This window comes from Euwallacea similis, chromosome 12 (genome assembly GCF_039881205.1).
Source record: "Euwallacea similis isolate ESF13 chromosome 12, ESF131.1, whole genome shotgun sequence".
NCBI lineage: Eukaryota > Metazoa > Arthropoda > Insecta > Coleoptera > Curculionidae > Euwallacea > Euwallacea similis.
The window spans coordinates 2,993,624-3,012,628 of record NC_089620.1 but is presented as its reverse complement, the minus strand read 5'-3'; the positions used below and the strand labels follow the sequence as shown (position 1 = coordinate 3,012,628).

The 19,005-nt window shown below is 36.6% G+C and overlaps 1 protein-coding gene across 1 annotated transcript in view; it reads right to left on the bottom strand.

The window, feature by feature from the left end:
- Positions 1-6,845: 6,845 nt before the first annotated feature.
- LOC136412672 (leucine-rich repeat-containing protein 15-like) overlaps positions 6,846-19,005 on the bottom strand; it is a 133,238-nt gene continuing 121,078 nt past the window's right edge. Inside the window, exons 2-5 of the mRNA XM_066395812.1 lie at positions 17,600-17,984; positions 16,412-17,008; positions 7,073-7,111; positions 6,846-6,907 (exon numbers count right to left, since the gene is read on the bottom strand). Of these exons, the coding sequence (XP_066251909.1) occupies positions 6,846-6,907; positions 7,073-7,111; positions 16,412-17,008; positions 17,600-17,984 (1,083 nt within the window). The remainder of the gene's footprint in view (positions 6,908-7,072; positions 7,112-16,411; positions 17,009-17,599; positions 17,985-19,005) is intronic.

Here is a 19,005-nt window from a genome sequence, read left to right as displayed (position 1 = left end):
CTTGCAGCATCTGGCTAACAACTTCTGATGAAGTCAAATAACAATTTCCTCTGGTGTGGAGGGCCAGCATATCTACTTCCATCTACAAGATGTCTCTGAACATAGTGCCATAAATTCAACCACGTATTCTATGTCCCAAAATGTGACAAAAACTTCATATAAACATATATCGAAAGACGCTTCATTTTTGATATACGAGATGTGAAAGGTTGGTACCTGAAGATGGTTTTTTTAATACGTTCGGAACGTTTCAAGACAAATTCATGAAATTTTGTATTTAATTATTGCTTTTTGTGCTCTTTCTGAGTTTCTATAAAGAAATTGTCACATTTTTCCAGGGGTGGGTAATACAGAGAGATGTTAGGGATTTATTAAATTTCAATTTTCTCGAAAGCTATTGAAGATTTCGATTTTCCATAAGAGTATCTTTTTTATTCCTATAAAATCGTCAACAAAGTGAAGTACAAAAAAGTTTAGGTTGAACACTATGCTTCTATATTACCTGCCATTGAAAAATTGTAACAATTTATTCACAGAGATTCAAAAAGCGATAATAAAGTACAAATTTTCATTAATTTTTCTCGAAACACTTCGAAAATATTTCTAAAAAACTATTCTCAGGAACCAACCTTTTACACCCTGTATATTGAAAATAAAACGCCTTTCGATATATGTTTATATGAAGTTTTCGTTATATTTTGGGACCTAGAATATGTGGTTGAATTTATGGCACTATGTTCGGTGACACCTTGTGTATCTAGACCGGGAGTTTGCAAAATCGTCTAATAAAGCATTACTTGAAAGATGCTATAGAAAAAAATTCGGAATTTTAGATGAAAGTGGGGTTGCATAAATTGCTGAATTTTATATATAATTCTACATCTACAATGATTGCTTAAAAGGAACTTTGTAAAAAATATATAGTGTTTAAATTTCCATTTTAGTTTAATTATGAAAAATAATAGGATGGAGATTTAGTGAACTAAAGTTTGCAAAAATTCCCTGATTAGCTTAAGGTTAAATTTTTATTTCAGTTTTTCGCTAATTTGTTACATTTTAACGCTCTGCATATTTTATTGTATTAATATTTTGTAATTCACCGCATGGAAACCAAAAAAAATTGCGTTTTTACAACCATGGACAAAACTTTCATCATACTATACATTAACCGAAGGCATCATTTTCAGCTTTAGGGAGAGAATATCCCTTTAAGGCATAACGTCAACTTCCGTCTCTAGAGGTGGAAGTTTCACAGTGACACGTGAACGTAATCTGCCATTCATGGAAGTATTGTAGGTAATATGCGACTGACCCATTTAAAAAAACACAAATAATTTTAATTTTCTTCAAAATTTGGTTAAATGTTGTGTAAAATCAGCATTTTTCAAACTTTACACTTTTTTTGTGAGCGTTTTTGCACCGTTTAATTAGTTTCTTAGAAGAATAATTTAATTTCTTTTTTTAATTTTTAATTATAATTGCTTCTTTGTTAGTTTCGATTACTTATATATAGTTAGGTCAGATATTTCACACATTAATGAATGGCTAATGTGTTCTACGTCTTACCTATTTTTGCAAACTCTGACCTATGGTTGCAGACTTACTGTTTAAAAATTGAGGCTTCGGGGTGCTAAATATGATAAATTATCTAAAAATTAAAATAATATTTTAATTCAGACTGATCAAGAAATTGCGGTAAAAAAGTTGTTATTTAAGACTATTTGCTCACAATTCATTAATTCTCAAAACTATTATTCGTTATAATCCAAAGGGAAAATTTCACCATTTCTTTCCACCGATTTCTTGAGTACTCTCTAGGTACTATACTGAATTTTAAAAGCATAATGTCGTGCATTAAATCAAAGAAAATGTAGCAGTCTTTCTGATTCCTTTTAATTGGGTCACATTAAAAGTACGAAACGGAGGCCGCTTTTTGTTAAATCAGAAATGGTGTGAAATCGATTTTAAATGGAAATTGAATAACTTAAATTTATAAATTTTGCTCTATGCCACATTCAAATAATTTTGTATTAAACAATGTCGTAGACACTCGATATATTTACATTATTGTACAGGGCCCACATTGAACCAGCAAAACAGAAACAAAACGACAACTTCTTGTTTTCAACAATTTTACGCCAAAGCGGGAAGACTTTGACGACTTTCGTGTTTCATTTCTGTTTTGTCTGCAAATTTCGCAACAATTTTGAGTCCCGTCTGTTGTCGGTAATTATCAAAAGGTTTTTGTTTTGTTTGCTATATTGAGAACTGCGTCGTTCCATTGTGGACGAAAGCATCGTTTGTGTTTCGCAAATGTTCATTTAGTACCAATTGCAGAAGTAAAGCAAAAATATAAGAAAATTGGGCAGCTGAATAAACTTACGAATTAATAGAACCGTACCGAGAGACGTCAGTCAAAGGATTTCCCCAGATAAAGCAATTTCGCCTTCATGAATATCTTTCTCTGGTGAGTTCATGAGTTTGCCAGTCTTTGAAATGTGATTCCAACTATTTTAATCCGAAACCGTCTTCTTTTTCGTTTTACTTTCAGTAAAATATAATATTAACCAGCTATTAACAGAAACTCTTCGTTGCGTTCTGCTTCACCATCACGAACACGATGATGAAACATTTTCCAGATTTCCAGCCTCCAGGTTTCCAACCTCCAGATTTCCAGTGTGGGCTGCAAAAATAAACCTGAAACTTATTGTTCAATGTTCCTGTTTTGTTTGAAATAAACACTTTGCGGCAGGGATGTGGTCTCGAAATGATTTTGCTACAAAAAAGTTCATCAAAATGTTGGTATTTTTTGCGCTTACGCAAAAGTAGGTACAATGAACATGAAGGAAGTAATAAAATTACAAAATGAAAATTTGCCAACAAATCCGCTTTGCGGCCGTTCTACTGGTTGCAATTGATTATTACAGATAAATAGAGAATGAAATTGAGCTTAATTACCACTAAATAAAGCAGATAATTAAAGAAATTGAGCAAAAAATTAGATATGGTTTTGAAATGTGAGTCACAGTCAACATATGAAATAAATGAATTAAAAACATTGATTCGACGTTAAAACTTCCAAACAAAAAACGAAATGTTCTATTCAATTCAAACGTATACAACGGTTTTTTTTCAATATTTCAAAAATTCCTGTTTCTTCCGGAGATATCCGCAAAATCCTGAAAAATGGCTTTTTTCTTAACTTTGTAAACTAAATTCCAGTAACGCATAAGATTGAAGACGAGTCACTTGAAGCACGGTCTGCAACGTAAAAATTGTTTTTGCAGGACACCTCCTTCTTTTAGCATCGCTCAACTGCAATTGGAGCCGACGTGAGGTAAATCATCGCATCCCACACTTAAATCCAGCTTAAATATAATACATCTCGAAGGAACAACACACAAAAACACCCTCCCAACGATGCATTTTTCAATAATTGAAAATTGCCTTAATTACAGCTAAAGACTTAAAGACAGTCAAAATGAAATTTTCACTTGACTTTGGATGTTAATAAATCTATTCTGATCGGTACCTGCCGGGCATTTATTATGGGTAGCTGCACTAGTGCATTAAATCTATCAGTAATTTTGCACGAAACCGCCTGTGGCCTGGAGCACTAAAGAAGAGCATCGATCACATGAAGATCGTAAATATTTCAAAATCTGTGACAATGCCGGAAAATTCTTATCCATGAAATGGATGCGAATCTATCTATCGAAAGTTGGATATGGAGCATCGGTGTTGTGGATATCCCGTCCCGTCGAGATTCGCTGTCGACATGCAGCTTCCAAGAAAACCACGCTGAAGATGGTTTTGTCAAAGTCAAAAATAACATTTTGAAGATACCAATTTGAGTTATACCTGTTACTGAGTTAACCTGAACTAACCTGACGTCGTAAAGATGAACGCGAGAGCCAAAGCAAAAAACCTCTATTAACATTAGGGATTTGCAAAGACTCAGCTTGGTCTCATCAAGAAATCTCCTGCAAATTTACCTCAGCCTAATGAGCACCTCTCTGTATCGTCGATATCAAACAATCGCGCCAGTTTTAGGGCCCCGGGGCTCGTTTCTTTACCTCCTTGGGGCCCAACTTCATTTATATTATATAACAGTGCCACATTAGATATGCAAATGAACACGGGGCCGCGCCGCCGTTCCTCCAGGCAACATACTCAACTAATTGCCAACTTCTTAACATCGTTTATACTTACTTTGCTATGCCGTGCACGTTGCTTTGACAAATTTACTTCTCTATACCCATTCTCTATATTCTCCACACTCTAATATAATTTTATGTACGGTCTTGACAATAGAAATTGAGATATGTAGGTAGATTCACCGGGATCGCTTGAGATATAAAAGGATCGATTTGATTGCTTCATATTGCAAGCTGAAAATTGTTAATTCCCCTGTTAATTTGCCTTCTGGGGCACTGTAGCAACTCTTTCCTGCGCTGCCCATCCCTAAAAAAACCAGTTGCCATTCCCACGATCTGACTTGCTCAACAGTGGACATCGGGACAAGTTTGAGCGTCTTCAGGCCGTTTTACCCCTTTTGCGCCCTAGCTGACCTTTGAAACTGGTTTTTCCTCTGGACATTTCAGTTATGAGGGTCAACGACGAGCATATGCTCTTGCAATACTTTAAGTAGATCAAGAAGTTAGTATTGAAAATTTCTTCGAAAACAGAGGAGTGTTGTGTGGCAGTTTGCGTGCTCCACATCCAGTTCCTAATCCCGTTAAAGTAAAACTACAGCTAATTGTATATTCCTAATGACGAAAGTTTGCAGCAAAATATACAGACGGTGCTAAAGTTTGATTCGTTTCTAACTTTGTAATTTGAATTGTAACACAGACACCTACAGTTTATTTCTATAAACTTCACGTGCCTAACTTCACTGTAATTATAAACTATTTTACTGAATTCCAACTTAAATTCGTTAGATTTCCAGGAGGCGAAATTACATTGTGGTTTATGTTATAATCTTTATTTGTTTTTAGAACTGCGACGTAAGTTTATTATACCCAGAAACCAATAAAGCTGCACTCGCAGGTAGGTAGCTTAATTGTTCTTAATCATTTGACATTTACTTCTGAACAGAACCCAAATATGAAGGTACGAAAACAGGAGTGAAAACAAATTAATTTTGCTTCCCTATTACTATTTTAATGGAGTTATTTGGAACTCTAGTAATATCCAGGTCTGGGATTTACTCTGTAAAGAAGTTTATGAGTAATATAGGGAAAGCGAGAGTCGGCCTTTTCCGCCACGGGTTGAGCGGCAGACTCGTTTGCCGAAACTAGAAAGCGTCATTGTGAAACTCTGTTAAATATCCAGATGCCATTCAAGTACAATATGCAGTTTTAGCATTAGATGAAAGATAGGAAATCGCGTTTTGATACAGCCAGAGAACACTTCAAATTTAGATTAGGTAATGGATTCAACATAAATGCTTCAAAATTTAATTCAAAATCATTTCGCCAACGTTGGTGCTCAGTATCGACATATAATTTATATGAAAACTGTAGGAATTGTATGCATTGTATTGAATTGTGTGGACTGGGACCATAATCCCTTACCGTAACCTCAGGTCTATACTGAGCCACTCGATGCTGGACATCACAATAATGTTGCTATGTTCACAGCAAAGTTGTGACGTGACACCAGAATAAAGTTTCCTCTCAGGCTGTTTAGATGAAATAAAAATACAACCAGCTAATTTGTTTCTATCGAAACTCATAAATAAATATCACTGGGAACTCACAAGTCTTGAAACCTCCAGGAGTATTGAGTAGGATACTTCTAGAACCAACTTAATATTCAACAAATCTGTTTAAAACCTGAGATTATCCTATACCGTATTCCAAATTCCGGTCAAAAATTCTCCAAATTTCATCATTTTGTCAACTTTTTTGTAAGACCAATATTAACTGAGATTTTTATTAACTCAATTATAAACCATCGTCCTGTATATTTAGGGACATGAAGTCTCACTGACCAATCCCTGAGAACCCAATTTTTTCAACACTCTCAAATATCTTACAAATAGTTGCTGTGATGACTGCTCTGGGTCCAATACCAAATTAACCCTTAAATAAATGAGGTACCTACCAGTTGTGTGACGATATGAAAAGACCATATCCCAGTTTGATCTACAGCGACATCTGACCCCTTTTGAAGGTTGGTCCAGGTCCTTGGAGGTTCCATGCCACGAGAAATGCACATACAATATAGTTTTTGACCAGAGGACAAGTCTTCATTTCGTGGACCCAACTCTATGTCAGTCCCTCCACTTTCGTCAGTGTGTTGTTAATGATTTTTTTCTACCCTTTTTTTTCTTTGGGTTTCGTGCATGTTAAATTCTTGCTCACTCATATGCCAGAAGCAGTTTCCATACACGTGGTGGAAGCGCCTCCCAGCCTAATTAAAATCGCAATGATATTTCTTTGAGCAATCCTTCAGACGTTCGCGTGTGCGCAAGTCAAAAATAAACGATTTTCCCGTGAAAATTCCCTTATTTTCGCTAAGGCGTTTCTTATTTTCCTCTCAAGGCGGAGCGTCGAGAAAACGGCAAAGATGGCTGAAAAGCGCGCCGGGACGCGCGGCGCGGCGGCTCGCTTTTGATCTCTCCCAGAAAAGGGTTGATGAGAGATGGAAGAATCCGGGGGCGGGTGGGGGAGGTTGGCATGGGTCGATAATAGTGCCCTTTTTAAGATGAACGAAGACGACCGGTATTATTGCATTGAAAGCCTAGGAAATTCGAAAGCGTACGATTAGACGTGGAATTGATGAGCTTTGTTATCGATTTCATTTTATTTAGCTTACGTAGCATGAGACAGGGAGTGTCATTTTCCAGTCCCTGAAGACAGATATGCGCGAGGAAGGCTTGAATTAGTGTATGATAAGTCTTTTGTGAAGAAAAATCGGCTTAAAAAATTCGGTCACAATTTTGTACCTATTGACGATCTTCTAATTTTACTTTCTTGGTGAATTTCAATTCCTGGGATGTTCAGTCCTTAACAGTGACCTACATAGATGCGCATTCCGAACATCTAATTTTGCATAGTTTTGCAAGGTACCACAGTCGATATCATAATTGAAGTCAATTGATCTTGCGGACGGTCAAATTTGGTAATTAATAGCCAGCATTATATCTCGGCTGTGATTCTGCTGAATTTAAGCCATGGTATTTAGTAGCCCATACTATGGGCAGGTGCAGTTTGCAGCGGACCATTATCAACCTAAATTGCTGGTATTTCGAAAGCATGCGTAAAGGAAATTCGCAATTTATATTTGAAGTCAAATTAAATTGAAACAGTGTTAGGAAAGAGAATACTCTCGAAATGACTGCGGTAGCCAACAGTGACGTCGTTTTGAGAGCTTCTTAACTGCAGATAATTTTTGTTTGAGCCTTATTCTTAGGTGTTCAGAAAGGGGTTATACTAAAGAGGTTCATCTTCGCTGAAATTTCTTATTGGAGGTTACTCGGAATCGTGTATTCGACGACAACGCGAACATGATTTATATCCAATTCCAATATACCAATTCAAGGGGGCACCGTAGCAGAAAGATGCAAATAGCAGTATACAAACTGATAGAGTTTGTAGAGAATACGCTCAGTCATGCGTTACTCCAAATCGCCTGAAGTAACCTAAACCAACAATACATAAAAGGTTCTATTGAAAAAGTGGCTGAGGCGCTCAAGTAGGGATGATACCTTTAATTCACATTGAGCACTCTACATCCGAAATGTCTTTGACCTACTGGGATTCATTTTCTATATGAAACTCATGAGAGTTGGATTAAATCTCTAAAACCCCCTATCGACATCCAAACTCACGAATATTTCCAAATATCGACGTTTCAAAGTTAACATTATATTTGCCCAAGTTACAGTAGGAAGCTGCTATGATCATTCTTTTTAAATTCTCATTATATTACGGTCAAATAACGTGGAGTTATCAAATAACAAAAAGTTGCGAATTCGAAAGTTATATGCTATTCCAAGTTATTAAAAATCCAGTGGTGCCATAGAACTCAAGTTTGTATCGCAGGCAATATTTTATCATTCGTACAAAACGGACTTCCTCGTTTGCAAGGGTGTGAAGGGCCAGTTGAGAAAACATTAGGACCCCGACTAAAATTTAGAGCAGGGGATGAAATAAGCGGAGTCATCAACCTCTTTCGCCTTGGGTTATCGATTGCTTCAATATAGGGCGCTCCCAATAAAGTTGGTATTCTCCAACAGAGGGCGCTCAGATCTGAATCTTTAAAGTGTCGGAATGACAATATAGATTGCGCTAGTATAACTATTAATTTCATTTCAGAATTTTTATACGTTAAATATCTCTCATGGTGTAAGCATGGTAGCTATGTCAAAGCTTTTACAGGATGAAACATGCATACAAAATAGCGTATTTTTCAAATTCCTGAAAATATCCGATAGGAAAAGCTTGAATTCATCTTTCAGCCTATGACTCAAGCCCGGTCAAGCCGATAATGGACGATCAGTGTCCTATAGCTCATATACGAACTTTTCCCGCAGATTGGATAATTGCAAAGTAGTCTCAACTATGAATCTCTTAAGAGCCTTCCATCGAGCTTCCCTGGCTTTGGAAGATCGTCAAAAAAACTACCATTTTAACTCCATGTGGGCTTTTGACAAGATTTGCGTGATTTGTTTTTTGTTACATTGATAGGTTCAAATGGTATTTAATTACCAGCCTACCACCTAGCCTTAAATGAAGCCAATGGTACCGCCCTCTCAAAGCCTCCATCATGTGTCTCCAGTCTCAGGAATGGCTTAATATCCTGCCTTTTTGGGACTCAGAACAAGCTTTAAAGAAGATCTGAAGACCACAGCTATAGGGAAGATTTGCGGAACTACGTTGCGACTTCCTGTTGAATTTTTTACAGATCATAAAATTCCCTGTGATCTCCAGCCGTTCTTTCAAAAATTCAAAGCACATGTCATCAATTCGTCATAATGCTGTAAACGCAGCATTATGAAGGAAGAGATTGCCGTCGACAATTGTTGCACTCATGTTTTGATTACTTATTCCCATGTTTTTCTAATAGCCGATGCAGTCAAGAAGCCCTTACAGCCTTCACATGATCCTTATAAGGTCATTAATTGTCTATCCGATTTTGCCTTCAAAATCTGTATCAATGAAGAAAACGCACAGTATCTACTGAGCGAGCGATTTTCATTGAAGGACAATAATAAGTCGATATCCATGGAAAACCGCCTCCATGGATTGGTTCCAGAGCCGTACTTTCTTCGTCAGTGCCATTACAAACCTTCTCTAGGAAAATGACGTACTTAAATGATGAGTATTTGTGAGACTTGGACTGGATACTTGGTACTTGGACTACTAGTCCATGCAGTACCGGGTTTATGGGACGAGTGAGGTTGGGCGATGGTCCAGGGCGGCAGACCAGAAAAGGCAGCGAACTTTTTTGATTGATGGTTTTTCTTGAGGATGGGGGGATGGTGATTAAAAAATTCACTCAGGGCGCCAGACTTGTTAAAACCGGCCCTAAGTCCATGGCGTCACTTGGATCTTCCGCTACCTAAGTACTCGGCATTATTTACCAGGGTACCAGGAACGTGTATCTTCTAAACAGTGGACCCCCGATGTTCACCTGACCATTTTCAAAGCAGCCGGACAATAATATCAATCGAATTCTGGTTGCATGTTCCCTATGACTATTTATTTCGATTTTACCTGCAATGTGTATTTTGGAGCAAATAGGGCTGTATCAAATTTTTTGAATTTCTCCAGTAGCTGGCACGAGGAGTTTTTCCACAGTTTTGAGGTGCATCTACCAAAAATAGACTGATGACCAAATGAACTTACTTTCTTACTCGGATCAGTCAACATGTATTTCTTCCATAACATTCGAAAATTCGGGTTAGTTAGGAACACAAGAAAAATCGCTGAAATATCGAAATAGTTTGTTCTAGAAATTAGTTATTAGGTGTTTTTACGCTAGGAAACTAAAAACACTCAAATTGCTTGGCAAAGAAGTATCAAATATTCGGGGAAGCTCGATTAGAAATTATGACTCAGCTTAATCCTGAAGGCAGATATTAATTATCTCATCTCGATGGACCCTTAATTGTTTGTGCTGATCTATCTAAACCTGCTTCATACCATCCAAACCACTGCCATTTAAAATTTTTCCGTGGCGCCCATGGCTGATGACTGTTTTCCAACCCCAGGGATATTTTTGATTAATTATCCGATTTTCTTGGCAGTTTTACTCCCCGCCTTCGCTCAAAAAGAAATTCATCAGAGGGCTGGAGTATAAGCAAAGTAATATCTGAAAACAAAGTAATTTATCAAATAAATAGACTCCATTGTGCCTGAACCTTATGCTTTTGTAGAAAATTGCTTGAGGAAGTTTTTGCAATGCTTTTATTTAAAACAGACAAGGAATGTTAAGAAAAAGTTCATGGAAAGTTTTTAATCGAGCTGTCGCGAGTGTTGTATCAAATCTTTGTTTGATTTGTCACTGTTTTGTCAAGAAAAATACGAAGGAAATCGGATACCCAAACAAAACAGTTATGTAAACGTAAAGGCTTTAGCGCTAAAACTGTGAACTTCCAAAATATGGTCTGAAATTTATCATCTTCGTTATTTTGTTCCGAGATTTCTCCTAAAATGCCTGGACGATGCCGCTTTTGTTTTTCTCCTCAAGGCCGTAATGTTTAGTTTCCGCTCTGATACTTACATAAGCCTACTATATGGAATTCTGGTTGGCAATAAGCACAAATTTGGATTTTTCCATAGCTGCTATTTGCGTCAATGACATCATATGCGCCACAGAAAATGATCGATCATGTTAGAAAAAGTTGCTGGAGCAGTTAAAAATATCCATCAAACCGCTAGAGTGAACCTTAACATGTGAAACGTCATCGTGCTCAGAAAGAAGCTGAATTCAGAAAAGTAAAAATCCTATACGGCACCCACAAGAAAAACCCCAGATTGATGAGGTTGGCGAAAGCCGAAATGTCGGATTTCAAATATGGAACCGTCAAGTTGTGGAAGAGGAAAGGTTGCAATGATCAGTCATTTTGAATTACGTCGCCAAAGGAGATGAAGAAAAAATAAAAACATTTGAAAAAATTTCATTTTTTCCTGAATACCTCTGATATCCATCGGAACTTCGAATTCTTCACTTGGTCCCAATTTAACCGACCTCATCTCTTTTATGGTTACCGAGGTCCTGATGGTTGATCTTCAGAAAGGGACACCGTAGAAAATTGATTGCATCCAAGCAACTGTACCTCATATGAAGCAGGTTCCCAGGCCGTTTACGTCATGATATTGTTCGCTTTCACTTTACAACCACCCACGTGTTCTTTGAACATGATTCTCAAAGTTCTGGGTGCATAACATTTTCATGTAGGTTCTGAAAACAAAAATCAATGAACAATCGACCCAGCAAAATGCTTTGCACTACAACAATTGGTTTGCTGTTCAATAGTACCATGTATAGGTCCATGTATATACGTAAATTGCAGTTAATTACATTGGACCCGACAGAATCGTACGAAAAAAAAATTCTGTTGTGCCCTTCCCCAACATGCGAAACAGCAACGATCAGAGGACAAAATTGTTTTGGGATACAGGTCGCTTGAATTTAGTTGCAAAAGGGTTCGACGACAAAGCTTCACCATTATTTCGATCCCGACCAGAAATACAAAGGAATGTCCGTGACACGTCTAGTCCTGCGACGTCCCATTAAGAAGGGAACCTCTGGTAAGGCTTTCTGAGAAGAATCCTGAGTCAAGAACTCTGAGGTTTCTAACAAAGGTCACTTGGACGGTTTATGCGCCAGTAATAGGAGTAATTGGAGACATCCATTTAATAAGAAGGACAAAAGAAGGACAAAAAAAAATCCTACCAAAATGGATCTCTATGTGGCACCAGGAGCATAGATAGATGATCTCTATGTCATCGACATGGGCTCTTCATCTCTTGTGTACTATTAAGGCATTCACCGTTGAGTACTTTGACTTGAGAATTGAGGTAAATTATTGTAATTTATTGAAAAGTTTTTTCGATAATAATTTAAATCGTATTCCTCAAATTGATTTTGGACGATAAAAGGTTATTATAATGAATCGAATGCATCTCTACCACAGTTGCAAGGTCACAGTTTGTTGTGTACCAACATAAGTCGTACCCCTGCACAGTAGGCGTGAGTTTGACAAACGCAACCGTCGTGACAACAATAAATTTGAGTGATAATATTGTTGTCAAAGGAAAAATATTCTTTTGAGTCTACAGAATCACCAAAACCCAAAGAAATCTACCCGGAAAACCACTGATCAACCCCGAAAATGAAACACCCCCTACGAGCAGTGGAGCTGGCGTTTTGCGTCTTGCTGATGTTCTCTGCCGCGGCGGACTCTTTGATTTGCTACAAATGCGAATCTGGCAACTGCTCTGAAAAAGTAGGCGATTTGGAAGAAGAACTCTGCTCTGCAAGTGAAGTAGAAACTACCATTACTACGGTTGGAACACTCGTCGAACACCAAAATGAATCACCTGCAGAAAGCCTCAATTGCTTCGTCTTTAAAGGAAAGTCGCTCATGGAAGATAACAATTTGGTCTTCAGGGGATGCTCACCGAATGGAACTTGTGATCACCTCAAAGATAAATTAGATTCTGCCAATATGGAGTGCATTCGATGTGACACGGATAGGTGCAATGTGGGGCAACATATAAAACCTTCCGGTTTATCCTTTATGCTGCTCATTTCCTTGACATGTCTTGCATATTATTTCGTTTAAAAGCCATTGCGTTCGTTAAATGTTGTAATCGTTCCTCATGTTTGAAATAAAAGTATATTGTATTTTTTTGTGTGTGATTGCCATTCGAAGTGATGTGAGATCCAAGGCTTCGGGGCCTCAGACTTTAATGTAGGAGCCTCCAAGGAACGATGTCAAAATGACGTCTGTTGGTCATCCTTGTATGTGCTAGAACTGCTTTAATAGGCCATTTTGACGTCACTTTCTGGGGGAACGTTCTGTTCTCTAGAAATCAAAGAAATAGGCTTCTGGTCCTGTTTGTACAATAGCAGCACAAGGTCTGGAAGAGCAATGTGATGTTCATATAAGCATGATTTTCAGTGCAATGTTCCCATTTAAAATTCAAGTAAGCATCACAATAATTGCAAATACAGCATAATGCTCGTTCCTCGATCATCCTCATGTAGGAATACTTGGCACAATATCTTAAAGTATATGTCTGGAAATGTATGTGTCTTCACTCCTTCAGATACAGATTGCCCCATGAGAGCAAGTTTTTATAAGACTTGTTGGATGGATGTATGCATCACACTACTTCTATTGGTGTCGCTCATGTGATTTTTGCTAGAAACCTCAGGATTTTTGAATGGATGCTTCTCTGAACGTTTCACCTGAGATATTTACGAAGAGATTTTGACTAAGATTCCAGGCGCACTTGCTTTGATTTATCTTCATCTTTTTTGAACTGTGAACCCTTGATAGTGGTCATTAAGTTCTCTTCAATGCAGATGGTATTCACACAATGGAAACCTATATCGTATCTACTGGTATGTATATGAACCATGGCGTTCGTTTTACTGACCATGACTAAAGTTCAGGAGAACAGATTTCGTAGGCAAATCATGGTCTTCAAAACTATATTGATGGAGTACACCTTTTCGAATTATTCAAAGAGAAATACTGCTATGTCCTCAATCAGATTCTGAAAAGTGCAAAACCTGTCATATTTCAAACGAAAATATCTAGAAAATGGTTGAAAATCGACAAAAGCGAAGTTGAAAATATGCTTAGAGTTTTGAAGCGATTCCAAAAATTTGGAAATTTACATTTGAAATTTCGATGGTTCTATTGGTTTCCGATTCAACTGACAACAATGTGCTCATAAAAATTACTTCTGTAGGATAGAATATGACCTTCCATGTCCTCATACCAAATTTGAGGAAGTTGTTTTGGGAATTTTCCAAAATTTTCTAATGGACGAGCAACGTTATCGCACTGTATAATTTCCAAACCTGACTGGTATAAGTTCCCACAATAGTCGCTTCTCTGCCTCCTCTACCTGATGTTCCACGAAGCTGATGTACCATACATCTACCTAATTTCGGGTAGTAGATCATTTTTTAACTGTGATATAGAAGAAGTGACTTCCTTTCTACTTTCCGACGCCCAGTTGAAAACGTTCTGAGGTAACTTTGTTAAATAAAATTCCTCATCCGCGCTTAGATGTGCGTACTTATAACAACAAAACATCTTATCCTTATTTATTCTAATAATCTGAACAGGTCATCATCATCAGTTTGCCGCGAAAATTTCGTTCCTTCGTTCTTAGCCAAAATTACGATTAACTGTCATATCAGGTCCTCTGCCATACATTTCTTAGTATTCTACGTAATTTCTCCTAATTATCATCCTGAATGCACATTAACAGTTATCAGAAAAAACAGCAGATTTTCTGAGGAGAAGTTAAAATTCTATTACTATAGTAGGCTTCCCAGATTTTATAAACTCCTTCCAACGAATGACGTGAAACAAAATAAAAGGGCCTCGGAGAGCTTTAGATAGAATTTCTACTTAGAAATATGGCATCATTAATAACTGTGTATTAAATGGTGCACTATTTGTATTCATTTTCAGCAAATTTTGCTTTTCTGCTTTACATGGAAAATTTTAAATCTTACAATATTTTGTAGCTGTCTCGCATTAAGTATGATAGTAAATCATTTTAATTTTGCATCTTCTTTATAGCTAAAATATTTCGAGTATAACGTGTCTTGTTATATATTATAAACGTCCCCTTTTTCACTTTTTTGTTTTTTTTTCGCTTTTTTTTATATAAAAATGGGGGTTTTTATTCAAAAAATGAAGATATTTTATGCGAATCATACAGGAAGTGCCAAAAAACTGGAACCCTATTGTGTCCAATTTGTCTTTTTTTAATAACACTTAGTATATGTGTTAATATTCTGTTAGATGTGCCTTTCTTGCTGATTTCAAATATGCGCACATATACGGTTTCATCATTATCTCTAATGGATTTCTTGGAATTTAATAACATTTATACCAATAGAACGTGTCTCTCCAAAATGCAAAAGCTCATAATATTATACTTATACACAATGTTCTAATGAAACCATTATTATTAACTTTCAAGAAGTCTATTAAAAATAATGCCAGAAAACCCCTTAACCCCTTATATTTGAAATTTTAAAATATTAAAATAGAGGGTTTTTCGATTAAAACAAAGCAAAAGTTTAGTCTCCCTCGCTTTTTTGGGACGCCCTGTAATTAAATTTTTCTAAATAAAATGCCACAATTTTCATACAAAACACTTTTTTCAAATTTGAAAACAATTTGAAAAAGGGGCATTTACAAACTGCACGGATCACGTTTGAAAGAGAATTGGGCGAAATACATGAATTCAAAAGTGCAATAACTAATTGAACTTAACTCATCATTAACATATAAGCAGTCAAAATCACCAAAATTTATCTTGACATAAAATTCATTCTCGAATCATAATCAAACGTCTGCAAGCTCGCTAAAACACAAGAGCACTAAATTAAGGACAAGCAAAGCGAGTCAACATAAACAAGAAAACACATTTGCATTGGAAGAAAACTGGTAAAATAGGTAGATTAAGGGATTTTATAAACCCAAAGTTAGCGGCATTAGGAGCAACTTGGAGTTAATCCAGCTACACGGCATATAAGGAAGGATTAGCATAAACATTTGCTAATAAGAGTGTAGGGGTCTGTTCTTAAATTTAAATCTAAGTTATTTGCTCACTTTGAGCAATGCTTATCTGCGAATTTGGTTGTTGAGGATTGTTTCTAGATGTAAATGGCCTCAAAACTATTTATTTATTTTTATTCATTGATTTTGTTGGGTTAGTTCAGGTCACTTATCTTTTTGGGGTTCGGAAAAATGAAAAAAACACTTTTTGTGAGAAGAAGTACTTTATTAAAAGAGATAAATTTTCGGTGCTGCATTTTCCGTACTGCCACACCACAGGTTTAGATAAGCAATAGGTAATTATGAAAATTATCAGCTTTTCCAAAACAGCAGCATTTGCTTGCCATATTGGGTACAAATTTTTTAAAAAACCTACAAGAGCAGGCAACTTAGTTCGATATATTTCTTATCATTTTCAGAGTCTAATAATGAAAAGTATCGTGCATTACACGTCCGGAAAAGCATTTTTCCATGCATGACTTACCGTATAAGGCGAAGCCGATTTTGTCAAGCGCGCACGGGAAAATGTATTTTCCGGAATCTCAATAAAATATGCTATTAGTATATTACTTCTGACAATGTAACAGTCTAGTAGTAACGATCTACTGCTAATCTAGCCTTTTTAGTTAAAATATTACAAGTCACAATATAGAACTGTATATTGTAGAATTTCTCTAAACCTCTCTCGAGGAATTTTGTTGCCACGTAAGCACAGATATTTTAAATGTGGCAACTTCACAAAATGAGCTTCAGACACAGAAGTTAAATTATTTTTTGAAAGGTCCATTGATATTAAGCTCTTGCACCCGCTAAACACATCCACGTCCAAATGACTTAATTTATTATTAACCATTGATAAAAATTTTAAATTCTCCATCTGCAAGTTTCCGGAAATCGTTAGGATATTGTTGTTATCTAAAGTCAGATGTTCCAGCTGTTTTAAAGCATTAAAGAGAAAACTATCAACAGTCTTCAGTGAATTCCCAGACAGATGGAGCACACTTAAATTTTCTAAACTTGAAAAAGGGTATGGGTTGAGGTCCTCGAATCGATTTTGCCGCAAAGAGAGTTCGTAAAGCCCATTTAAGTCAGCAAAAGCAGTAGGTGGAATAGTGGAGAGGCTGTTGTTTGATAAGTCCAAGAGAACCAAATTTTTTAAGCCTCCAAAAGATCTTCGGTCAAGTTGTGATAAGCCGGCAGACGATATTACTAAATTTCCTAATTTTTCGAGGCCTAAAACATTGAAGGACTTAGAAAGGTGTGGCAACGTAGGGTGATAATGTATAAATTTAAGGAAAGAACTCCTGAAGTTATTTTAACCAAAAAATCCCTTAACATATCTATGGCTGATTCGTCGTGGTTACGGGGTTATGAAAACATACGTAGTAATGACACATTTTTAGACTAGAAATGACCTCTAGATTCCCAAAAAGACAAAAATTATAAGGCATTATATTTAAAAATCGAAAGTTGAGGTCATTTCCGGTTAAACCGGAAGTGCTAAATAACTTCATCAATGTCAATCAAGCGGCTTTATTCTCATATAGCTTCCTTCCAAATTTCAACTTTCTAAGTTTAAAAACAAAAAAGCTATAAGGGCGAGCTACCTTCTTAAATCACCCTGTATTTGTTTACTAGATTTTTTGTCTAAAACGAGCTCAATAATGCACCCCTTGAGTTTGTACACCGTATCGTGCAACACCGTGTATATCGCGTGACTGATGAAGAACAGCGACTATCAAAGTGATGACTAACGATGAATAGAAGAAAGTTGATTGACTTTTTTTTGGAATGTACTCAGAGAGAACGTCCTCGGTGACTCACCTGAGAATGTATCATTCCATATTACTGGCCAGCTGGATGAAGTGACTTCAATATATTCCAAATCAGAAAATTGCCTTAATCCAAAAGGCTCTACACTGACATCTCCGCAAGATGATATAATCAGTGACCTGATTTCATAAGATTTGTTGAGCAATGACTCATCTTGGTGAAACAGCAAGCGATTCACATCTTTGAGATGTAGTGCCGTTGTTTGGTTTATGATTCTTAAAGCTAAATCTCTCATTGAAATTTTTGCACCTGAGCATTGCAAGATCGATGCGTCCTGAAGGAAGATGCAGTTAGGTTCGACGTTTTCTTCTTGATGTGATAGATCAGGATTGGCCACCATTGTTTTTAAGAACAATAGGATGATTAAAGGTGTAATCTGAAATAAAAATACGTACCTGTTAGCTGTGAATTTGAGCAAGCAAGCTGAATTAAAATCAATATGAATACTGACCATGATATGACTCACTAGCTTCTTGAACAACAATAATTGTTATTGTATCGCACTTCGTGGGTAATCGATAATTTAGCATTTTTCGTTATGGACTTTACTTCTGGACTTGAGAGCAAACAGGGTTATCGCAATATTTTTAATTTTTGCGATTTCGGAGCAATGTGCGAATAAATTTGGGGACCCAATTTTCGAAACTCGAAGAGGAGCCTCATGCATATGATCTCGATGTTATTCGAACTTTTTTCCTTGCAGCTGTAATACCGGTCAATCCGTTCCTTTTGATGTTAATTTAATGCGAATACTCGCGTTCGAATTTTCAAAATAGGGCCCCAAATTTTGATGCATGTTGGGGAGTTTTACCCAAGGAATCTAACACAGTGAGGAAGACGTCATTGTTTTCTGTGAGATAACTGCTAATATACAAGTAATAAAAAAATAATATATGAATAGAAATATGTAGTAGTTTCTTCATAAAAGCCCAAAAAGAGCACAAAAGATATAATAAAGTACGAAATTTCATTAATTTATCGCGAAACGTTTCGAAAATATTAATAAAAAGCCATCCTCAGGGATCAACCTTTCACACCTTGTATATTGAAAGCCAAGCGCCTTTCGTTATATGTTTATAGAAAGTTTTAGTAATATTTTAGAACCTAAAATACATGGTTGAACTGATGGCACTACGTTCAGAAACACCTTATATAATCAATACATATTCAACTTTTCGAGGATATAACTCAAAATCGGTTAAAGTGTTATGAACATTTATCAAACTTGTATGCTGGATGCTAACACCCTTTGGCTAATTTCCGCAACCCCGCATACCCTTTTAGGAATTAAAGTCCACTTTAAACCAAGTTTTCAAGGAAAACTTGACCAGCGCAGTATATTGGCCTCCTCAATAGGACCTGTAATAAGTCATTATTGTTTATCCACTGCCAATGAT